Genomic DNA, 23,974 nt, shown 5'->3' on the forward strand with positions numbered 1-23,974 from the left:
TGCGATCATGGCTGCCTTCGTGGTTCATCCATGGGGAAGATAAAAACTGCCATTGCCCTATGAGACCTGTGCTCATTTGATTTTGCAGCCCTTCCCGCAGCTGTGGCTAGCCATTTTCCCTTGTGGACTTATTGATTGATTGATTGATTGATTTGTATTTGTCCATATCAGACACGTAAACGGCAACGTGAAATGCGAAGCAGAGAGGTTAAAACTCATAAGCGTGTGCGCCTGCTTGCCTGCTGCCTTGTACATTAAGAGTCACAAAAGAAGATCCACAAAACTAAAACAAGATGTGACAATGAAATGAAATGATGACAATGAAGCTAAATACAGGGTGAGAAGGTTTAAAGTTTGCGCCAGTTTAGATTAACCCTGGCTCGAGGACACTTGTCCCGCGAAGACTTTACAGAGAGCCTGGGACTTTTCATACGACTTGGGCAGAGGACTGTTGTAGAATAAAAAATGAAGAGAACTTGGGTATGCCCGAGCCGGCAAAAAGGAAGGGAAAACGACTTCAAAGACGAGCCGAAACCCAGGCACGAGTCAGACATGTACGTAACGCGTTACAAGTAACGAGTTATTTCTACCTAGTTACTATTTTCGTTAACGAGTAACGTATTTAGTTACTTTTTTAAAAAAAAAGGAACGAGTAGCGTATTTAGTTCTTTTTAAGGCCAAGTAACGGGCAACGGTATCTCGTTATTATTGAGGAGTAACGTGTACAACACTGCTTAAACGGCCTTGTTTTTATTCTAGCCTGAGTATGCGTCTCTTGCGAGAACGGCAGGTGGGCACCCCGAAAAACAACTCAACAGTACGACGGTACAGCAACGTATATCGCTGGACTCGTCATTCGAACAGTTTCACTTATGTGTGCAGCGATAAACGTTGTTGTACTGAACTCTGCAACTGGGAATGTCCTTCAACGAGCGAACACAATAAGGTTCGTTGGGTGAACCTTCTAGAACCGGGTACGGACCGAATATAAACTTAGAGGTTGCGAACACGGGCAAACACATAACCCATTGCCCGCGGTCCTCAATGAGGGTGCACTGTTCCCGAAGGTTCGCAAGCTCTTCCTGAAACACAACACTGCCGTTCCTTCGAGCGCGTTGGTAGAGCGACTCTTCAGCGTGGCCGGAGATGTATTTTCAAGGAAGCGGGGAAACATAACTGATGAAAAGTTTGAGAGGCAGCTGCTGCTTAAGCGCAACGACTACTGAAAAGAATACAATACAACCATGAAATTAAAACAGTTGTGTATTTGGTCGTCAAAGTAACGTGAAAAGTAACTCGTTACTTTTGAGGTAACTCACGCGTTCCTTTTGAGAGTCGGTAACGAGTAACGTATTTAGTTACTTTCTGAGCTAGTAACGAGTAACGGTATTTAGTTTCTTTTTTTGGGGTAAATGTGTACATGTCTGGCACGAGCCCCTTTCCAAGAAACCGCGAAGAGGGACGGAGAGCCTCGGGGACGGCGCGCCCCACCGTGGGGTCATAAGTGACGAGCCCCCCTCTTGGACCGACGCTTGGTGCGGGCCACTTTTTTCTTCTTCGAACGACGGTCGAAGGTGGAGGTGCCTTCGCTAACTTTACTTAAATAACTTCTCACTAGAAATAAACCATGTTCTGTTATACTAAAAAACAACGAGTCCTTTCCCTAATTCCGCAAAAACTACGGGCAGCCAATAGCATGGTCAGAAAGCCCCTGGTGGCCGCAGGCAACAAGAATTCGCTGTGTCGCCGAGTCCTGCAAGGAGTGGTTGAGGCTTCCCGGTCCTTCTGTTGACTCGTACGATGGCACACAGTCTGTTGGCAGGCAGTGACCCGTCAAGCAGATGGCGCAGCACGCGGACCTGCGAAATTCTTCGCCTTTGGTCGAGAGGAGGCCAGCCAAGTACGAGATATCAGCATGGCCTGGGATCCGAGCACAAATGGTGTTCGACGCTCCACGCGATCATCTGACTTCGTCGTATTCTACAGAAATAGACACTCGGAAGGAGCGTCTGCTTCATCGTCTGCCGCAACAACACCAACAAGCAAAACAATGTTGAGCGGCCACACATTCGTTTCTTACATCTTTCTGGATGATCATAATCGCAAAATCAAATGCACCCTATTTTAAACCATGAAGTGTTACTACATTTAATTCTTACACGATTTTTAAAACCAAATACCTATGATTAAACCTGTTTCGCACTACCACCGCTAGGGGACTCTTTTCGGCTTCTGGTTGGCCGAGACAGCATGTGAAGCCTCTCTAAGTCGGATGCAACCTGAGAACAATCTTTTAGCTTCACTAAAGTGAACTAGAGGAGGGGTAGTGAGGTCAGCGCGCGCTGACGGCGGCCGCACTTCGTGTCGACGGCTCGAGAGGGCGCCGCGAATGCATGGGCTGGATGAAGCGGGTGGCCAGGGCGGCTCACATTGCATTTGCTGCGCGACTAAACACTCTTTGTTTGAGCTTTTCGGCTCGAAATGTTTGCCGTTTTAGGTCCGAATCCCATAAAACAAATACGCGACACAAAATTGACGCAATTCCTCTGGCCGTGTTCGCTTTAGTGCGCAGGGTACGAAGCAGAAACGCGCGACGTGGAAGGCGAACACCGCCAGTTCAATTTCCTGGGTGGCGTTTCAAAACCAAAATGTTCGTGCAATTTTATTTTTATGTTTTTTTATGGCGGGTGGGTTTGTCAGGAGTCTCTCATTAGAAACAGGGTGAAGCTATTTAATGGTCAAGAAGTCCTTCACTCGCGCGCGTAAATGGCTAGTTGTAATATTGAGAAGGGATCATACTGATGTTTCCTAGACATTTAAACAATCACGGCTCAAGCCTCAAGAATGGCATGCAATCGTTTTAACAGGGCATTCCTTTTATACCTAGTATTGAAACCGTGCATAGCTAGCCCCAATGTTTAATCTCCTTTATTGATTCACCATTATGTGTCTCGTTAAGCCAATGTCAAAGAAACCTGTTGGGTAAATATTGCTGGACAAAAATAACTCGTGTGACAGCAAACCCTGTTATTTATACATGAATACACTTTTTATTAGTTAAACTCAGCAAAAACACAATACTGTAAACGACGTATTTTTCGCGGGCTCAATATTTCGCGATTTAGGTCGAAGCTAAAGTTTCGAAATAATTCGCGGGTTCTAATTTTCGCGTCGCGTGGGATCTCACTAATAGGTTCCAATGTGTTTACATTTTACCGGAATTGTTCACGGGACCTATTGTTCGTCGGCACGGCACCTCCACAGAGACGACAGGAGTCGACGTCTCGGAGAAGAACCTCCGCTTCCTTGCAGCTGACAACGCGTCCTCCTTTAGCCACGTGGCCACAGAGATAATAGTGTATATAACACCAGGCATGCTGTCTCGTGAAACAATCACTTCTCTCTCGGATAAAACTTCATTCGCACACATTTTAAGTCTACAGTACACGAAACCACTGAGGCTCGGAACTCGGTGACGGCTCCAGTACTCGGAGGGGACACGCAGCCTGGAGTATTCTTCGGGCATACAGGCTTCATCAAACGCCCCGGTATCGGCTGCAGCCGGTGTGGTGATGCCAGTGCTGCTGCAGGCAGTTGGAGAGGCAGTGTGTGGCCTTTTATACCGTCAACTGAGGAAGCATCGGCGTTTCTTCGCTTTCTCGTGGGCCTTGGCTGCGACGCTTGCTTTGATCAGTAGCTCGGAGCATTCGGAAGCAACGTCGGCACAACGCCCGGCAAGAGCTGCGGCTTTCCACGCGGAATGCGCACCTCTTCATCGTTTATAATGTGGACGGAGTCTCGCGTTATAAATGATGGCTCAAAATGAAGCTCACACACCGAACACGTTTCGTCCAGGAGCTTATCCTGGCGATGCAAGTTTCGATATTTCTCTTTGCTCTTCCTCCTAATGCACTGAGAACAGCGACGGCTGCTCACCTTTCCGCCACCCCGGAGCGAAGCAGTGGCGTTGTCGACGTCGATTCGGCATGGCACTTCAATGATCATAAACGACAACAGACACGGGTAAAGGGGTGTCCAAACAGGACACTACAAAACGCACGACTCCGACAAATCGTGAAAATGAAAGCGGACGCGCCCGCTTCGCGCCCGCTTCAATTTTCACGATTTGTCGGAGTCGTGCGTTTTGTAGTGTCCTGTTTGGACACCCCTTAACACGGGGTGAAGAGCGGTTCAGAATGGGGGCCACTTCGAGCTGCCAAAAACGCAAGCAGACTCTTCTCCTGTCTTTTCGCCCAGGGCCTTCGGAACGCTCGGAAGCGGTCGGATCCTACAGCCACTACGTCCGCAGCGCCACCGCGTACATCCGGGACCTTTCCACACGCGCCGTTTCAGAGCAATGCAAGGCGCGCGTCGGCGCCTGATCTTGCTACCCCTCCTCTATAAGCTTTAGCTCCACCCACAAGCGCATTGCGCCCATCTGAAGTGCCTCCGCCGTCGAGAAAGTAGTTCGCTAGCAACGTTGCTTTTTCTTCCTCCAGGAAACGTGTCTTAAACTACTACAATATTTATTTAATTCATTCAGGACATTTAAATAAGTTTGAATACGTTTTTATCAACGAAATAGCTGTTTAGTAAAGAAAGAAAGTCATGTCTAATGTACCGTCTTCCCAATTAATTTTCCGTCCAAGATACTGTTTAACATACCGTCTTTCAGCGCCTTCGATTGAGGGAAAGCGAAGCACTTATAGTTCCTGCAAATAATAAATATTTAGTGATTTACTTAGTTTTGTGGGCTTTGCGCACGAAATGTGTGCCTTTATTTTGTTGGATGAATAGAAAACAAGAACAATTATACTTTTCGGGTTTTGACAAATCGGCACCCTCCCAAATCATCGACACCACCACCGCGCCCCGCTCTCTTTGTCTTCCGTCATGGATCCCACTGAGGTGACATTGGAAAGCGATTCCCCTGATTCTTCTTGGACGAAACAGCCTGGTGCAGCCTTACCGGCGACACCAAAGCGGTTCTTCAAGAAGCACAAGCGAGGTCGGGTTTTGAACAGTGCTAAGCCTCGCGCCCGCCTCGAAATTTTCGTTGGCGATAGCGTCGCTGGATTCTCACGTTGTCGCGCAAAAACTGCTGCGAACGCATGCCGATACCATTAAGAATTCGTGGCGTACCCTCAGGCACGTAAAACACGGTGCAAAAAAGCAGAATAATTGTCACGAGAAACTAGCGTCGCGTTGCTAAGGCCAGCAGCCATGTTGAGCTTTTTTTTTTTTTTTTTTTTTTTCAAAAGGATCGCGATTGGTCCACGGAATCGTGACGTCATGAAAACGATTGGCTGGCGTTTCTCGGCGTAGGACTACATTTTCCTCTGAGAGGCATTTCTGGTTTTCTCTTAGCTTGCAACCGACTATAGTGTCTATAGACTTTCCAGCGGCAGTCTCAAACGAAGAGATTTACAGCGCGCGTCCCTAGTTTTGAGAGTGTACGTCAGTGTTGCCCGACTGCGCTGGGCTGTGGGTTTTCTAGTCAGTAGGTTGTGGCAGCCTGCGTGGGCGCAATTCCGGACGCTGGTGGCGGCTAAATTGCCTCGTTTTATTTTTTTGTCTTGTGTTCTATTGCGAAGAGAATTTTTCAGGGTTTTTAAGAAAGCATTGCATTATTTTTGGGAACCAAAACGAACAAATGAAAGCTATTTGTGGTGAGTCCGTGCGCGACAGAACATATGCATCTGGAATGTGTGTTTCATTTTATGTTGATTATTTTTACTGCACCATACACCCAGCCGTGTCAATCTGCCGGAAATATTTGAACACACCACAGGATAGCCGACCTGCATGGGCATTCCCCACTGATAACATGGAATTTAACGAGTCTCATCAATCGAACAACATATATTGTACGTACCCCATGGTGCCGCGTTATCTGAACAGGATTTGAGAAAGGTCTCCAATAACACAGCATATTCAATATATGAGGTGTCGATGATAGTCACTTCACGACGATCGGACGAAATCCGGCTTGTCTTGGGGCCCATTTTGAAGTCAGTGATTTTTTACACAGCACCAAAACAAATGAACGAACGTGTCTCGCGACTCCAGCGACCTATAGGGGGCGCCGCCACTAAACAAAACATGACGGCTGAGTCCAGGTCGCGTCGGCTCGGCCGGACCGCCTGAACAGGTGGCGCGTTCAATTTAACAGATTTTCTTTTGTTTAATGCCCAATTTTATAGGCATTTGAACTGAGACGGTTAAGTGTAGCCGGTGCACATAAACTTGCAAAGCATAGTTTTGTTTTCCCGGTGTTTTTTTGTTCTTTTCATGTCAAACTTTCGTTTCGGAGATTTCGTTCAAAACCGAAACTATGGGCTCCGGAGAGACGGTAATAGACTCTAATCAGTTTTGATCATCTAAGGAAAGCGGCGATGACTACAGAATTGTTTCACCGAAAGTAATTTTCAGCTAACTCGCATGCCTCGACCTTGCGACTTATCTGTCCGCGAAATCGAGCTTTTGTGCGTATCCGCGTTTAAGAAGACGCTCCAGTCGTCTGCTCGGTCAACAACACAGGCTGCAAGAAAATTACGAAAATTAAGCAAGCGCTTCTTGAGCCAAAGACTATCTTAACCCGCCGGCGCCCCACTAAGCAGCTGATACTCGTGATTCAATTCGGGTTTTAGTAGCAATCGAGAAGTCATTTTGACGAGCGGGTTATGTATTATATTGCGTACTATGGGGGTCCCACTAAAGCGATATTAGTATATTCTTCGGGTTAAAATATGAGCTCAGTTGACTAGCTATTAGGTGAACTGCTGAATAAAAGTATATTTGACAGAAAGAGAGATACTACTTAAACTTAGCCAAATGGTTCTAGCCAGCAGCACGGAGACAAACTGAACAGGGCCTTCATCGGAGATTCACGCAGAACTTCTCTGGACATTGAACTTCGCTTAGAATCCTGAACGAAGAAAATTAGTATTTTTTTTGTGGACGGTCAACCTGAGCAATGTAGACGTATATTGCTGCTGGCTTTGACGGGGGTATAATATAAATATTGGAGGCGCGATAGATCAAAATGTCGTGACAGTTTCTAACGTTGCGAGACTCGTCCCCCACCTTTTGAAAACAGATAATTCCCCTCATTCATCATTTGCAGCGAGAAGGTTTTTCTAAATCAAGCAATTGCGAAATCAGCCCAACTTCTTCAGTGTGGACCAGAAGCTTTTTCGGCGAAAAGCAGCCAAGATAAATAGCCAACGCACTGACCGGCTTGGGGGGCTCAAACTTGAAGCTAACCGAACACAACCAAACTCAAGAAAAGCAGCTATCGAAGCTTCCCATTCACTTGACTGCAACATTCGTGTTCCCTCCAGTGAAACACCTCGCTGTCGTCCTTAGTGCACTTTTCTACATCCTTAAAAAGAAACCATTTATTAGTTACCAAGTAGTCGTCACTTTGAATGTGATTCAAGACAGACAAGAAATCAAAACGTTTTTTCCGTGATTCGTCCCCATCCAGGAATCGAAAGCATGCGACCGTGTGTTGCGGAGTAAACGGGCTTTTAAACACGTGATGGAAGGAAACAATCTACTGAGGCTTCACCACACTAATGAACACCCAGGCAAACTTAAGAAATTTTCGGACCTTCGTGAAATTACATTGTTCGTCACTGCGCCGACAACATGTGTCCGCGAAAGCCACCAGAGACGCGAAGGGACGCGGAGCGACCTGGTCCGGCTGGTCCCCGGTTTCCCCGCTTGGTGGCGTCCGTTTTGCTGGAGTCGCGAATACGCCAGACCCTACAAGCTATTTCTCGCCAAAACCGGGAACATAGCCGGCAAGGCTTTTAGGAGATTATCTCAACGGAAATAATCCTCGAAGAACGTCGAACGGCCCATGTCGCGGGCTGCTTGACGCTTGGCAAATAAAGTAAAAACTTTAAAGGAAAGCTGCCGAACTCCGAATGCACAATGCAGGTGGGGAGTCGCGTTGACAAGTTTTGCACAGCTCAGGCGGGTGGCCTGGCCGATAGAAGTCGCTCGAGTCGCAAAATGGCGGTGGCCAGAGAGCTCTTTTTGCAAAGGTCTATAGACCGTTCCATTATGGTCATAGCAGAAAGGATAATAGAGAGAAAAAAAATGCCCTCCCCCTTTCACCCGCATGTCGTCCGCTCCGCCGAGTAAGCTGTACCTATAGCACCCGGCTGGCGTACAAACTCTGTTTAAAATCGTGTCGTTTTGGAAATTTCAGGCGCAGATGCGCAGATTTGGGCATGTCAGTTATCGTGTAATACTATGCTAGATAAAAAGACTAAAGGCCGGTTCACACACTTTCGTTTGAGTGCGTTTGACTGCGTTGCGTCGAGTACCGAAAGCGAGTCACCGGCACATCTGTGCTTCGTATGAAGCGTGGAATCCAATTCAAGGAATCATCTTGGCACGCGATATAAGCAGCACGGATGTCCCGGTTTCTCGCTGCCGCAACGCAGTCAAACGCAGTCAAACGCAACTGTCTGAACCAGGCTTAACAGGGTCCAATCGCGCTGTTACCTGCGTGCAAATAAAAACAAAAATAGGAAAAACTGTTGCAGATTGGCCGGTCTCCCCGGCGAAAAGAAAATCCGGTTGCTGTACCTTTTTTACTATAGAAAGTTCGTAGTGGTGTAGGCCTTTAGCGACCATGAGTGAAAGTCTGAAATAATAAATAAAACGTGCTTTCCTGCCGCAATACACGCAGCAGTTGAGGGTAGTACTGCCGGCTGACTCAACTGCTATTACAGTAACGGAAAAAAGATATGCTAGTTGATCATTTACCGAATTAGAACAACAGAGAGCTCTAGGCTGATTTTGGAGTAGCCATAACTATTCTAAGAACGCGATCCACTTCACAACGGCAGCCGCGAGCGAGAGTTCGATGTTCGGTAGAGCCCGCCGATACAGCCCAAAGGTGGAGAACGGCAACCTCCCGGTTTGTCGTCTGCTAGCGGAGTCGGGCGCGTGCCCTCTCTATCGTTTTACCGCTTTGAAACTGCTGAATTTCCCAAATGTATACACGTTTGCAAGTTCGGTCTCAGGGCGCCGCCATCTTCCTCAGTGGCATGCGCTCTTCGGCGCGGCCATAATCCAATTACGACGCCTTAGCAAGGCTTCGTAATCAGATTATGACTCGTCCAAGCGCACCCCCCGAACCAATGATGACGCGCACTTGCCTAGCTCGTCATCGCGCATTCCCCGTGGAATGGCGCCCTTTGATCGGCGCGCCCCTCCCTGCGTTCTGATGCTTCAAAGGCGAACACGCTGCTTTGACGTCCTGCCGCTGCGGTGGCGCTGCTGCCGGGCACATGCAGAGACGCTTCACTTGACGGCAACCCGTGGTTTCTGCGCATTTCATAGCAGCAACATCAACTGGGAGAAGCTCACGTTTTAATTGCGACCCTCTTATCCTTCTTGTTTTGCCTTTTCTATATTCCTTTACTTGTTCCAGGTTGCAGCTCCTCGCTTTTTTTTTTTTTTTAATGATCCCGCCTACCGGATTTTCAACTAGGTGGCTGGGAACGAGGGTAAACAAAAAAATTTTTTATAGAAATAATTTGAAAAGGAAGCAACTGCAAGGTGAGAGCCGACGTGTGGCTACAGTGGCCTAGAGAGTTGTAGTGGGCTCACGAAACGGCTCGGCCTGACGCGTTTGATGTCGACGCGGCGGTGGCGCTGTAGCGCTTTCTCCTGAAACTTTCCAGGCTAGTCGGCTCTTACCAATCGTTTGTTTCGTGTTTTGTCTCAGAGTCAATCACTGTAAATTAACTATATAAGTTTGATCAAAGCGGGGGTTAAGAAAGATAATTTTCAGGAGGAATCTACTGCTGCGCCCCTAGCGGCCGCTGGCTTTACCACCGGCGTTTTCGGCACCGGCCGCTTCAGCGCAATACACGGGGGACATAGGGCGGTGAGCCCACTACCCAACTTCTAGGGCACTGTAGTTTGGCTAAGGGGCCTAGAGTCGTATAAATAGCTATTGTGTTACACGAAGAGGGCCAGATATAAGAATTTTTCAATGAGGATTAGCGAGAAATGACCACAGCGAACAACGACATTGTATACGCGCCCACTTTAGTTCATCAATGATGGGATAAACAGATTACTTTTATATTTAATTCATGGAGAGGGAAGCCGAAAATTAAAACTAGAAAGGAACGTAACCTTATCCGTAATACGCAGAAACTATGAATCTCAATAAAATGGTTCGATAAAGGAAACAGAAGCATAACAGATCAAAAGAGTCAGAAATTTGAACGTACCGACAGCACCAAAATCTCAGATTGCCCGTACCAGCGATGAGAGGAGGCGTGTCAAATGACCTGAGCGCACCGCCTGAGTTCAGCCCTTCCATAATGGCGTAGAGTAATAAAGATGTCATTTTAATCGAGAAAATAAATAACAAAAACATTACGATGCCAAAAAAAAGCAGAAAAAAAAAAAGCGGCGAAATTCGAGGAGGTCTTTCTTCACTCAATCGCTTATGTTATGTTCGGCAAGATGTCTGCGAATTCACTCAGATTCACTCGCCATCACCAGTGCTGCAGCCTGCTGTGCGTGTTTTTTCGACCCTCACTTTGCCCTTGCGGTGATTCTTCTCTTTTTAATATCGATGTTAATTTCGCGAAGGCCCCAGGCAGATGCTTGATAATGGGTAATCGGAGCTGTTTTTGTTTTTCTTTGCTTCCTTGAGAAGAAAAAAAGAACAACCAAAAAAGTGCAATAGCGCTCGAGCACATGCCCTCGCACCGACACTGGATACGGCCGAGAGCTTCGTCTGTCGACATCTTTATTCTTGTAATGCGGGAAGGACCGCCAATCCCGCCCATCTGTAGACTCCGTTCAGCCCTAAGTTGACAGTGCGGTAAAAGCCAAGTGCTTGTTGGACCAGTCACACGCCTGTCTTTTGTCACGTGATCACGCTCCCGCCCACGCGCAGGGAACGGGGTTAGCTGATGAAATGGAGGCGGTTCATTGACTCGGCGGCGAGCGCGTTCCCACGGCACTGCCAGCTTTGAGCCGTGCGTTATCATCGGTAACTTAAGCCGGCACAAGTTGCGAGCTCATATACGCGTAAAAGAAGAAAGAGAAAAGAAAAACATTTAAACACACAAGAAAATAAGTTTTTTTCGAATTGATCACTTTTTTATATCTACGTATATTTGTTTACTCTTGACGATACACTGAAATCTGAGTGAACCGCCTAATTTTTTTTTTTTTCTAATCTCGAATATGACAGAATGAAAAAGCGAGCCTCGTTTGTCGCTACAAGCGACAAAAAGGAACAGGCTTTGGTGACGCCATACTCGGTTTTTTCGGGGATTGATGCGTGGACATTCGTGCATCCTGATTCATACTGAAGCGTCCTCCTTCTCTTCCATTCGGACAGCCGGGCAGAGCGCTAGCTCCGAGTTTGGAGTTTGGCTTCAGTAAGAGAAGAAGCAGTTGAAACAGTTTATTTTTCAGCATCAGTGATGGGAGAGACCGAGGTAAACAGCTGCTTTTATGCAGCTGCCCTCAAAAGTGGCGTGGCCTGGAATTCGTTTTCAGGGGGGGGGGGGGGGGGGGGGAGTTGGCTGGGATGGCCATTACTTGAGAGCGGAGGGGGGAGAAGGGGTCAAAATGCATGTGCATATTATAGGGTTGGCTTTATTTCGGGGAGGAGGGGGCTGAAGCCCTATAAGCCACCCCCCCCCCCCTTTTTCTTGGCTACGCCCCTGGCCCTCGATACTCCTACAAGACAAGCATGAACACGACATTGTAGGAAAAAAAATTGCTAACAAACAATGTTCCCTTTGATGCAATGTTTGGTATTTCATTTTTGTTAAATGAAGAAACATCAAGTTCTCGTGATTAGGTATGATTTCCTAGTTCAAAAAGTGCATACCTGTTAAAAATAAGCGTTCAGCCCTGACGTTATGGGACCCTCTCAGCTCTTCAAATCCATTCAGCCCTTAAGACCTCTCAGTCCTTCAAATTCATAGGCCTTTCAGATCTCTCAGCCTCTCAGACCCCTCAGCCTTTTAAACACGCTAAACCTTATAGCAATTTAAATGCCAAATACCTGTGCCAAAAAGCAAAACTGCAGTTGTTGGAAATATATTGGAAGTTTATTTTACTAATTGATCTTTCATGCGTTTTGAAACTCAAAAAGACAATAACTAACGTAAACTCAAATCCGGGCGCAAGCAGAGAGGGGCCGTGAATAGAAGCGATCATACCATAAAAACGGTGATGGAGATTTTCTCGCCAAAATGTATCTCGAGGTACTCACAATATCGCCGGGTAAACTCCTCAGATGAATGGTTGTTCAAATCTTAAAGCCGAGGAGGTGCGCTATGAACCCAGACAAAGAAAATGGTTTTTTGTTGTAGTTGTCCTCACGAGTGTAGAAATGGTCCATATTTGCGTGCAACTAAGACGGCGTTGTTTTTTTTTTTTAATTGTTTAACGTCTCGATACGTGCTGAATTTATAGTTTTTTTCCACCACGGGCAAGGTTGCGTCCTTCCCACGGCGGGTCATTGCCTGCAAGTCTCCCACCTAACCCAAGGTTTGTTGCATCCGGACACACGAACCTACACAGCCAGCATAACTCCTAAGTGCACCTGTCAGCGGCAGGCCGTTCTGTAAACTAGAGGAAGTGCCGTGGTCGCGAGTCTCGGGTGCAGGCCACTCCGGCGGAGATCGCGGATCAAGTTTAAGTGGCTGTGGAGGTCCCGAACGCGACAGAGGTTTACGCACCGACGTAGACGCAGCATCGGGTGAACCCTCGGATTGGCCCCCGTATTCTTGGAATCTGGTGTGATCTTTCGCTGCACTTGTGTTCGCGAGACCCAAGTGTGTTGCGTCTGGCAAAATCTCCGTTCATCTATTGGTCTTAACGTACCTAATGCTCACACCCCGAGGGACGGTTTTCCCCGTAAGGCACCTGGCGATTCTCGCTTGAATCATCGGAGTCAGTTTATTTTCTCCGACCATAAACAAACCAGAGCTCGCGTCTCAATGTTTGGGTTCTAGCCGTGGGACCTTTCCTTGGGAGCTAACCTTTTGGCCTCCTGGCGAGGGTGCTGTTTAGCCCGTCCGATTGGTTGAGGGTGCGTCCGGGCCTGTACCCGATGGGATTCTAACTAGACCCTGATTGAATGAGACAGGTTTCGGCGCACTGTCATAACCCCCAACCGGACAGAAAATCGTCGAGTTTGATTGGGCCCTAGCGGCCCTGTAGTTCTCTCCCGTGGTTCGCCGCGTTACTTCTGTCGTACGCGACAGCCCCTGCTCTGTGGCTTAGCCGGCGTTCTCACCACAGGAGGACACTTGACGTCGAGACGTCTGCTCTTGTAACTTCTTAACTATGTAAATCGTGCGCGGCAGTTAGTTGCAGTGTCATTTTATTTTGTGCACCTGTTTCCATTTTTTTAAAGAAAAATTAATTTTTATCAGTTGTATTTATCACCACTTCGCCTCCAAGTCTGTCAGCTTTAGGCCGTCGGCCACCCAACAAGAAGTCTTCAACTGCAACCAGCATCCGGACCAGACCTTCCACGATCTCTCGCCGGTTCCCGACGGTATAGTCAAGGTGCTTCATCGAGATCCGCGACCGAAAACAACCTAACATCTCGACTATGAGGTTAGTTCTCAACTTAGCCGCTATGGGCGCGACGGTTGGAAGTCCTTCCCAATACAAGTTAAGAATGCGCAGGAGCTCCTCCCACAGTCTCATTAGTGCCAGGTAGTGTTCTTCCGTGATGTGGAAATAGTGCGCTACTGATGCGGACGTCACGCTGACGTCTGTGGGAATCGGTACATGCTGCTCACTTGCAAGAAGGTCCAGACAGGCTGGGCACAGAAAAAAAAAACACTTTTAGTCAAACAGGTTCAGCTGAGGCACCCGAGGTTCAGCAGTCGAGTGCACCTTCCTCGTGTGCCCTCCGCCGCGCGAACGTCTTTCTCGTCCACAAACCCAGATGTAAAATAACTTGTGATGGCTCGTGGTTGGTCAACGGAGCGATTCGATACTGTGGCAAGGTAAGTGGTGGTGTTTATTTGGTGCATGTTTCTCTCCTCCTGTCTAAAGTCACTGGATTCTGGGAAAGTAGCTCCTTTGCCTTTCGGTGTATTCACACGACGGACCGGGCCCGATTGCTGCGCGGCCCGCGGGCCGCCCGGCTGTAATGAGCATCCACACGGCGGACCAAAAGAGCAGACGACAGTGTGAGCGGGCCGGGCTAACCCTCGACCTCACAGCTCCGCCAAACGCATGCAGCGAGCTGCTTTGAGGCTATTTGTAAGGAGCCAAGATGGAGGTTGGGCAAAAGAGACGTTTGGCCGCGGTGGCCCTGGCGTTGACTATTGAGGACGAGGAGGACTTCATTGAACCGAAAAGGGCATGCTGGGTGAAGCCCTGAATGTGCAGGAAAGATCTTGGTCTGCATATTCAACTCTTTTCGGAGCTGTTGGTTTCGGTCCCCGACGAGTACCGCCGGCTTCTACGCGTCAGCGAGAAGCAGTTTCTACAGCTCCTGGCACGCGTTGGGCCAAGAATCGAGCGGCAAGACACAGTGATGCGCCGTGCCATTACGCCTGCAACAAGGCTGCAAGTCACGCTTCGATACCTTGCGACCGGTAAGTAATGTGAATGAAGTCAATGTAAAGTCCGGGTAAACACATCTCTGTTTCGAGCCACAAAAACGACATGACACCGGGACAGTTGTGTTCGCATTACAGAGCGTGACAAACAATGCAACGAGCACCTTTGTCAATCAATCATGTGTTACGGTCGTCCCGGTGTTATGTCGTTCCTGTTGCTTCCATTTTACAGGAGAGAGTCACCACTCCCTCAGCAGACAGTTCAGACTGGGCCACTCCAGCGTGAACGACCTCATCGCAGAGACATGCACAGCTCTCTATGAAGAAACATGCACAGCTCTCTATGAAGAATTAAAAAGCGACTGTTTGCAAACACCGAAGACTGAAGATGACTGGCAGGCTGTCATAAAGGAATTCAGAGAAAATTGGCAATATCCAAATTGTGTCGGGGCTATGGACGGCAAACACGTGCGCATCACAAAACCACCAAAATCGGGCTCTATTTACTATAATTATTTAAAAACCTATAGCATCGTTTTGTTTGCTGTCGTCGACGCAAATTACAGATTCATATACATAGATGTCGGTGCGCCAGGCTCCAAAGGAGATGCAGGTGTTTGGCAGACAACACCTTTGCAACGAGCCATTTCAAACAACACAGTAAATCTGCCAAAGGTGGTGAAAGTGGCTACTGATTCGGACTTGCTCCTGCCGCCAGTCTTTGTGGCCGACGACGCATTCCCCATCGGCAGGAACATAATGAAGCCCTTTGGAGGCACCCCACTCTCGGATGACCAGAAGGTATTCAATTACTGGTAAATTTCTGTTCGTATTATTGAATGCATGGTGTTCTTTAACCGAGGCAGTTGCCCACATATTTGGTGTACGAAAGCACTTACCAGCAAGCATTGATTTACATTGGGTACAGCAGTGTCGCACATAACTAGTATTGGCACAATTGGTACTAATGAGTAAATAGTATCCAAAATTATTTTAAAAGTTTGATTGCACAAAACTATGAGGAGTATCCGAAAATAATTTATAGGGGTTCACGACATCATGCAGTGCAAAAGTCCAGTCTTTGATAGCTTAGAAAAAGGCCATATAAATATCAATTCGTGGAGTTATCGTCCTATATGATTTGGGTGGCTGCTACTGCCGGCATAAGAATATCTTAAGTTACCACCATCACTCTATGTCACATAGTTTAGGTAACATTTTAAGGACTTTGTTGATACGTCTAGTGGAAGGATTAACCTTCGCTCTCTTCTATGAAGCTTTTTAATTTCATCAAGGTCTGGCATATCACCAAATGTTTGCTTTTTTCAGGTTGTCCCGAGCCCGACGTGTGGTTGAGAACGCTTTCGGAATTTTGGCTAACAGTTTCCGCTGCCTGCATACTGTTATCGGTGCCACACCTAAAAGAACTGCTGCGATTGTGAAGGCAACTTGTCTACTGCACAACTTCTTGTGCAACGATGCGGACGCCACTACCGAAACAACCAGTCAAGGAAGAGGGCAATCTACTGGAACCTTCTTTGGGTTCCCTGCACCACGTGGGCGCCCAAATCAGTTTGGTGCTTCTGTGTGTGACCAAATGTGCACATACTTCAATGGCAGAGGTGCTGTGCCATGGCAGCGAGAGGCGGCCTTTGTTGACATGGACATCGGCAGAGACAAACAAAAGAAGTCAAAGAAGTGACATCCTAATTCGGCTTCACAGTGTCACGTGACCGTCTCAGTGGGTGTGTTGCTGCTGTGCGTGAGGACAGGTGCTGTGCTGGGGCAGCAAGAGGCTGTATACATTGATAAGAACCACCACAAACACAAATTGTAAATTAAGTAACACACTGAGCACGTCTTTCTTTATTTACTCCGAAACATATTTTGCGATCACATCAAGTATTTCTTTTTGGCACATAATGAGCTTTTCTCTGCTCAATGACCTAGTGAGAGCTGCCATAGTCTTAGCAAAATGTGCTGCGGCATCATTTGCTTCAGGCGGCAGTTGAACCGCACATGCTATTTCTTCAAGAACAGCTTGCCTCTGAGCAAATATGTCATTTGACGACACAGAGGATTTGGGCTGCCTTGACCGCTTAGAGCTCTGCCGCTGAACTCTGCTGGGCCCAGGAGAGGGCGGCTGGCTACTCGCTGAGTCTTGCTCATTGTACTCCGAGCTTTCGTCTCCAACTGTGGTCGGCGTGGACGGCTCAATGCATTTTTCAGTGTGTAATGTGACGGCACAGTAGTAACGTTACATATCAAGCAGCGGTGACTTAAGTTTCATTAATCTCTCATTTTCTATTTCTCTTTTTGCAGTAACGAAACATAATATTTGAAGAAAAAAACCCGAAACTGAGGGAACGACGAAGGACGCAGCAGCACGCAAGGTCTCAAGCACAGCTGTGTTGGAGATATTGTGTGTTGCAGTGGCGTACGCAGGATTTTATTTCGGGGGAGAAAAAGTTCAAAAGATAGGAAGAGAAGAAGGATCAGAAGGAAGAAAAGTATTTTAATGTTGTTTTGTGTTTGTGGCAAACTGCATTCCTCAGCTAATTAAATCAAATAAAGCGGTCACATTGCCTTTGGGATGATTATTTCTTTACTTGAGGGAGTAAATGCCTATAGTTATTGACGCCAAAGTTTGCATGTGTACGAGCACAAAGAGCACACAAAACAAATAAGCGATAAATAATACCTTCTGCTGGATTATTTATTGTTTATTTTTGTCCAGCTCGGCTGCACCCCTGCAGTAAGTGCATTAATTTTTATCTCTGTTTTCTACTCATTTTTACTGGATATCAGGCTGATATGATGCTGTAATTACGGTTTCTGTGTGTTCGTCAAACACGTCGCTGAAGGAGCGATGGGCAGGCTCCGGCACAGCTTCCAAGAACCGCATAACCCGGAAGAAGCGCCACTTCCCCGTGTACATGTCCTCCGAGCCTTGGCCAGTCTTTGTTTTTGTTGTCTTCTGCTTCTTCTTCCAGTATGTTCCCCGTTTGTTGCTAAATATCGTCTTTAATAAGTCTGTAATAATAAATAAATGTGGGACCTTCCTGTCTTCTGCAGGGAGTTAGGACTTATAACTGAACCTTGACATGAACTGTAGTATACTACAGTTCATGTCAAGGTTCTTCGTCATTTGTTCATGTGGGATTCTCCCCTTTCGATACAGCGTGAACCTTGGTAGTGTTCTAGTTTATATTTACTTGTGTGCACCAGAGTGATTGTGGTTGTTTTGGGGCACGTAAAATAAAGAATAATATTATTAATATTTTACTTTTTAAGGTAATGGATAGTACAACGCTCTTCGCAATATTATGTTTGGAGAACCGCTTACGATGAAAACTGCCGTTATTCTGCCTTATTGCGGCACCTGTGAGACCTCTGTTCTACTTCTTTTCCTGTTGCGCATTTCGAAGGTACATCAACGTTTCAACAATGGGGCAGAAAATTCGAACGTAGTGTGTACATACCCACGCTGTAGGGAGCGTACGCGGGCCAAGCTTCGGTCATCGCATGGGCAATGTTCTGCCACAGGGACATCTTTAGATGATTATTTGAGTAGTCGTCGCGACTACTGTCCCACAGAGCGGGGAATTGCTCCACGAGCGCGATGAAGTAAGAAGTTGCGTCATCGCACCATGCCGCCATCGTCGGACAACAGAAGAACGTCCGTCTTCTTCGTCTTCAACAGTTGGCGCCAAAAGAAAACGACTTTGGATTTTGATTCCAACCCAAAGAACCCAAACAACTAAAGTCAGCTTGTTGCCAGACTTAGCGCTTCAATTATACTAAAAACGGCGCGGTCCGCCGCCAAGTTCCGGGCGAGAAAAATCGCTTGGCATTTCTCAGAAGCGCGGGCCGCGGACCGCCGGCGGACCTCGAAAACCGGTGACGTAAGATCACGTGATGCGCGGCCCGCGGACCGAAACAGCAATTTGGTCCGTCGTGTGGACACACTTTAACCGGACACACGCAGATCCTAAGTTTCTCACTCAACTCAACTTAGAGAAAGTCGCGTCAGCAGCCAAGAAAGGAGAAAACCTAACGTTAATGGTGTTTTTCTCCGCAAAAACCCATAAACCGGGAATCCCTTTCCGCACCATAGTATCGGAACGCAACACTTGGCAACACGCCATCTCGGGATATTTACAAAAACAACTAAATTCCCTTTCAATCGTTGACCCTTTACGCATCCCCAACTCCAAGGTTGTTATCGAATTTCTAAGAGACAACAATCTAGAGGGGTGCACAGCATTCAGCATTGATGTAGAGGACTTGTACTACTCTTTGCCTCATGATGAACTCATGGTAAGCGTTCAAGAGTGCATTTTGGAGTATTACAACGAAACTAAGTTTAGAACACAATGCGGAATAACAGTTGAACATTTCCTTGAACTATTATCCATGTATTTAAAATCTACTTTTATAGGGTGGGAGGAGAAAGTGTTCATTCAAAAGTCAGGTGTTTGTATAGACCCTTTCAGGCAACATTTCATGGGCGCCGCCATCTTGGAGTCACGTGACCCTGCCGCCATAGCCGCCCTTCAGTTTCTCGCCGTTCCTCCGCGCTGTGTGCTGCACCGGCCCTTACCGGAGCTTTGTTTTCGCGTTTTTTTACGTTCCGCGTTGAAATCGTGTGTTTTCTTTAGGTCTTTTCGATATTTCGGGCTTTCATTTAATCATCTGATATCTATATTTCAACATATCTCTTGTATTTTCTGATTTATGAAATGGAATCGGACAGCGAATGGATCGACGATACAAGATTATGGCTTCAGAGACCATGTAAGTTCACCCCATTCTAACGTTTTTCTCGCTAATAAAGGGCAGTCAACACCATTGCGACATATGCAAATTTCAATTGACGCAGTAAGGCTATCCAGTCGTATTTCTCGCTGCATGTGCGCGCTTGTTTCCGTAAAGCCGGCCCGCATGTAAGCGATTTAGCGTGCGACGAGACGAGCGACGGCGACAACGACGAGAGTCAGCGACGAAGATTTCTCACTGTCGCCTGTTGCATCACTCGGTTTTTTGGGTTTTTAGAAAACGTCGCTTACCATCTTGGTCGCTTGCTCCCGTCGCTTCCATGCGGTTTGCCTCGTCGCGCGACTGCCCCAGCGACAGCGAAGGGGGTAACCGTCGCTTGTCTCGTTGCTCGCCGAATCGCTTGCACGCGGTTTATACTTAATATCGAGGCGTCAATGGTTCATTGCTGTGTGCATGGAAATTAATTGAGTATAAACCGCATGTAAGCGATTTGGCGAGCGACCAGATAAGCGACGGCGACCCGCTTCGCTGTCGCTCAGTCAGTCGCGCGACGAGGCAAACCGCATGGAAGCGACGGAGCAAGCGACCAAGACGGTGAGCGACGTTTTCTAAAAACCCCAAAGAACGAGCGATGCGACGAACGACAGTATTTTTAAATAAAAAAAAAGAAAAAAAATCTCCGTCGCTCGTCTCGTCGCACGCTAAATCGCTGACGTGCGGGTCGGCTTTACGGAAACAAGCGCGCACATGCAGCGAGAAGCACGACTGCGATAGCCTTACTGCGTCAGTTGCAATTTACATATGTCGCAATAGTGTTGACTGCCCTTTATTAGCGACAAAAACGTAAGAATGGGATGAACTTACATGGTCATTGAAGCCTCATAATCTTGTATCGTCGACCCATTCGCTGTCCGATTCCATTCCACAAATAAGAAAATACAAGAGCTATGTCGAAATATAAATATCAAATGATTAAATGAAAGTTCTAAATAGCGAAACGACAAAAAGAAAGTGCAAGATTTCAACGCGGAACGTAAATGAACACGAAAACGAAGCTCCGGTAGTGGTCTGTGCAGCACACAACGCGGAGCAACGGCGAGGAACTGAAGGTCGGCTATGGCGGCCCGGAGAGCGCGCGAAGGGCGCGCCGACTGGTGGCAGCTCGAGTAACTGACTCGCTGAAAGCGTCTATAGGGTCGAGAGTAGCGCCTGTACTGAGTGATATTTTCCTCGGGAAGATAGGCAGAGCTCTAGTTCAAAAATTCAAAAATCACACCATTAAGATCTTTAGGTATGTTGATGATTTTTTGGTATTTGTTGAAGACTCCAATTGTGAAAAAACACTAGAATACGTCCTTAAAGTATTCCATGAGCTTGGCCAAGGCCTTAGGTTCACTTATGAGACCCCAAAAGAGAGTCGAATTCAATTTTTAGATCTCCTCGTTGAATTTAAAATAGAACACATTTGTTGGTTGTATCATCCTAGAACATCAAAGAGTTTGCTAAACTACCAGTCAGCACATTCGAAACTCGTCAAAAGAGGGATAGTGTATTCCTGTTTGAAATCCGCCTTAACAAAATCATGTGTTCACACAATGGGCGTTAGCTTCACTTCCCAAATTCAAAGGATTAGGGATTCAGGATACCCAGACTCGATTATTTCATCAGCATGCGATAGTTTAATAAAAATCGTAAAGAATAGTTCCAATTCCATGCTAGAAGAACCAGTTAAAAAAGAAAAAAAGAAAGTTTCAGTCATTCCTTATCTTCACCGCAATTCACACGGACTTAAAAAAGTCGCGTCCAGATACGAAGTGAACGTTGTTTTTTCAGCTCAAAACAAACTAAGTAGATTATGTTCTGCTGTACGTGCACGCAAGGAGGGTAAAGCAAGATCAGAATATAACACATGTAAGGTAAAGCATGGGATGCAGTTCGTGTCGTGTGTAAAAGGCGTGGTTTACCGCATTCCCTTCTCTTGTGGGCACTGGTATATCGGGCAGACTGGCCGGTGCTTAAACATCAGACTAAGAGAGCACCATAGCTCCTTGAAGGGCACCGCTAATTCGCATCTAGCGATACATTGCAAAGATTGCGGTTGCGAACCACGCTTCGAAAACACCAGTATATTGTTTCAACACCGCGACCAAACATGTCGAGAAATGATAGAAGCCTACCACATCACGAAGAACAATAGTTCGTGTGTGAGCCAACCATCGGTGACTCTAACTCCCAGCGAGATGAAGTTTTTGGATTCAGGGTGACAAAAGCTCCCGAGGAAAGAAAGAAGAAAACCAATCTACGATCGGGGAAAAAAGAAGAAAGGGACATATTTCACGAGGCGCCAAGCAAGCGCGCGAACATTTGACTCCATGTTTTTCATATCATTGTCATTCTTCCTTAGTGTGTAATACAAACCAGTTGATAGTCAGCGCTTTGTCCTGTGTTCTCTTCGTCTCTGTGTCCTCGTCTTAGTCGCGCTGTTTTTCAACATGAACTCTCACCAACTCGCCCAGTTATCTATCCTTATCAGATCCTAACATACAGACAACCAAACCTCGCGAGGTGATTAGCTGATCGGTCTCAGTTGCCATGGCCCATCACCCTTTCTGTCCATTCAATCTAAACCCGTTGCGCCAAGATCGTTATGGAGCATCATAGTACTGAAAGCGTCCTCGCCAATATAAGCGGATTTGGCACTGTGCATCCAATGAACTTTTCAAACATGCTTATCTCCACAGATATCTTAGAAAAGTATTGTTCTTGCTTATTTAAAGACAGGAAAATTATTTTTCAATGCCGCTAAGCATTGACGCCGCCTGTGGTGGTGGCGCAAAGATGTGCGACTGCTTCGCCGGCGTGTGGACAGCAACATCTCGGTATTAATAAAAAGTCTTTGTAAATCAACCTGTCACCGGGAGTTTGGATAGGCTCACCGAAAATGAAGAGGTAAAAAAATGAATTAAAATGGCGACCATACGGGGACTTGGCGATACTTTCGCAGGATCCAGTCACTTTACTCCTGTCCGCTCTCTTCGTTATCTACATCGTTCTCTCGCTCACTTTCTGGTGAGAGATTCATGCTTTTTCCTCCTATTTAAACTGAACAAATGTCGTCCTTCCATATCTAAAATAACAAAAAAATTATTGTAGCACCTTAGTTCGCCACGAGGGGAAATCCAAATCCCTTTTACCTCCGATCCGACACCAGGGACTCGCCAAACAAAGAAAAGAGGAAGAGAGCAATATCGTGGTCCGTTGATCATGCCCCACATGCGGGTCCCTGGATTCACGACGCTTCTACTCCTCTCATTGGTCAATTCAGGACAAGTGACATCGTCCAACCAATTAGAGCCTGCCGGTAGTCGCGGAGCCGTTGTCAAGACTTTATTCCGAAATCTAGGCCTTTGCGCCGCTTTGGAGAGCTTTGACCTCGAGGTCTGCCGAGACCGCAGCAAAAAGATCCGGGACGTGACGTCATCGGGGGGCGCATTTCAGCCAATCGTAGACCAGCCTGGAAGCAACGACTCGCGCAGCGAGGTACAGTGGAGTTTCAACAAGTTCGTGATCAAAGGTATTCCTCCCACCCACCATGCGTCTTTTGGACTTTCGTGTTTACTACGGAGACGTTTATTGAAACGTTGAGCAGGCGACAACCAGTGACGTCGGTAGTGTACGGGAGATGAAGGGATGACGGTAAAGAGGAGGGGCCTTCACTCCTCGCAGCCAACGCTACTTGCCGATGTCGCCAATCAAATAGGGCAAAAACGTCAAAGTCACAATATGTAATCTTGTTACGCGCCTGCTATAATCAGCTTAACCAATCAAGCGCCATGAAAGCACCGTGGCTTTTCGCTTTTAGTATGTGTGTGTCCGTGTTTGTACTACGCCTTGGACTGCCCTCTTACTCATAGTAGAACAAAGTATACGGCGAGCAAGTGCTCCAAAATGCGAAAATACGTCTTTGGCACACTGGAACGCTAGGAAGGGCACACCAATCAAAGGGAAACCTCAATAACGCACAGGGAACACGCGATGACGAAGCAGTTAGGTGTGTGCTATCATTGGGTGAGGTCGGGGTCAAACAAAAGCACGTTGACTCATCTGGAGAGTAAACAAATGCACTAGGTGTGCGAAGAGCAGACGAACTTCCACGCCGTATATAGACGCTTTACACACGCGCCAAATTACAGCAACCATCGATGCCCTTCAGTTGTCTTTCCCAGATGCCAAGCAACTAAAGCGGGCGTTGACGAGCCTTCACAAAGGTCAGTGCTGTGGAGAAAGACACAGCAGAACCTAAAAGGGCAATAACCTGCCCTGCTGTGGTAATGATCAAGTGAAGTAATTGTAATAAAAGATAACAAAAACTGAAGGTCGCTTATGGCGGCACCCATGCACAGCTGCTGCAAAGCGTCTATAGACTTTTATATGTCCGAACCCACTGCACGACGCTGTTGAAATGCCGCTACCCTAGCCCCCACGTGGAATTATTTGCAGAGCCATTCGTCATTTCTGTACTTATCACATTTCTATTTGGCACGGACGTAAACTTTATTTGCATGTAAAAGTGAATTGGCGTCGGTTTGTTTCTGCGATTAGGA

The 23,974-nt window shown here is 47.0% G+C and overlaps 1 protein-coding gene and 1 pseudogene across 1 annotated transcript; one reads left to right on the forward strand and one right to left on the reverse strand.

Moving 5' to 3' along the window:
• Positions 1-2,928: 2,928 nt before the first annotated feature.
• LOC115323523 lies at positions 2,929-3,988 on the reverse strand (annotated as a pseudogene).
• Positions 3,989-14,566: 10,578 nt separating this feature from the next.
• On the forward strand, positions 14,567-15,410 carry LOC120844048 (protein ALP1-like). Its single transcript, XM_040215642.1, has 2 exons — positions 14,567-14,627; positions 14,824-15,410. Exons 1-2 carry the CDS (start codon positions 14,567-14,569, stop codon positions 15,408-15,410), a joined length of 648 nt encoding a protein of 215 aa, XP_040071576.1.
• Positions 15,411-23,974: the final 8,564 nt, after the last annotated feature.

Source organism: Ixodes scapularis, unplaced genomic scaffold, assembly GCF_016920785.2.
Source record: "Ixodes scapularis isolate PalLabHiFi unplaced genomic scaffold, ASM1692078v2 PGA_scaffold2__306_contigs__length_199485367, whole genome shotgun sequence".
Taxonomy (NCBI): Eukaryota; Metazoa; Arthropoda; class Arachnida; order Ixodida; family Ixodidae; genus Ixodes; species Ixodes scapularis.

Bases quoted from the DNA above. Each gene is read 5' to 3' on its own strand.
- LOC120844048 (XM_040215642.1), top strand. From the start codon at position 14,567: ATGCGCCGTGCCATTACGCCTGCAACAAGGCTGCAAGTCACGCTTCGA. The intron at 14,628-14,823 runs GTAAGTAATGTG...TCCATTTTACAG, and splicing joins GCTTCGATACCTTGCGACCG to GAGAGAGTCACCACTCCCTC.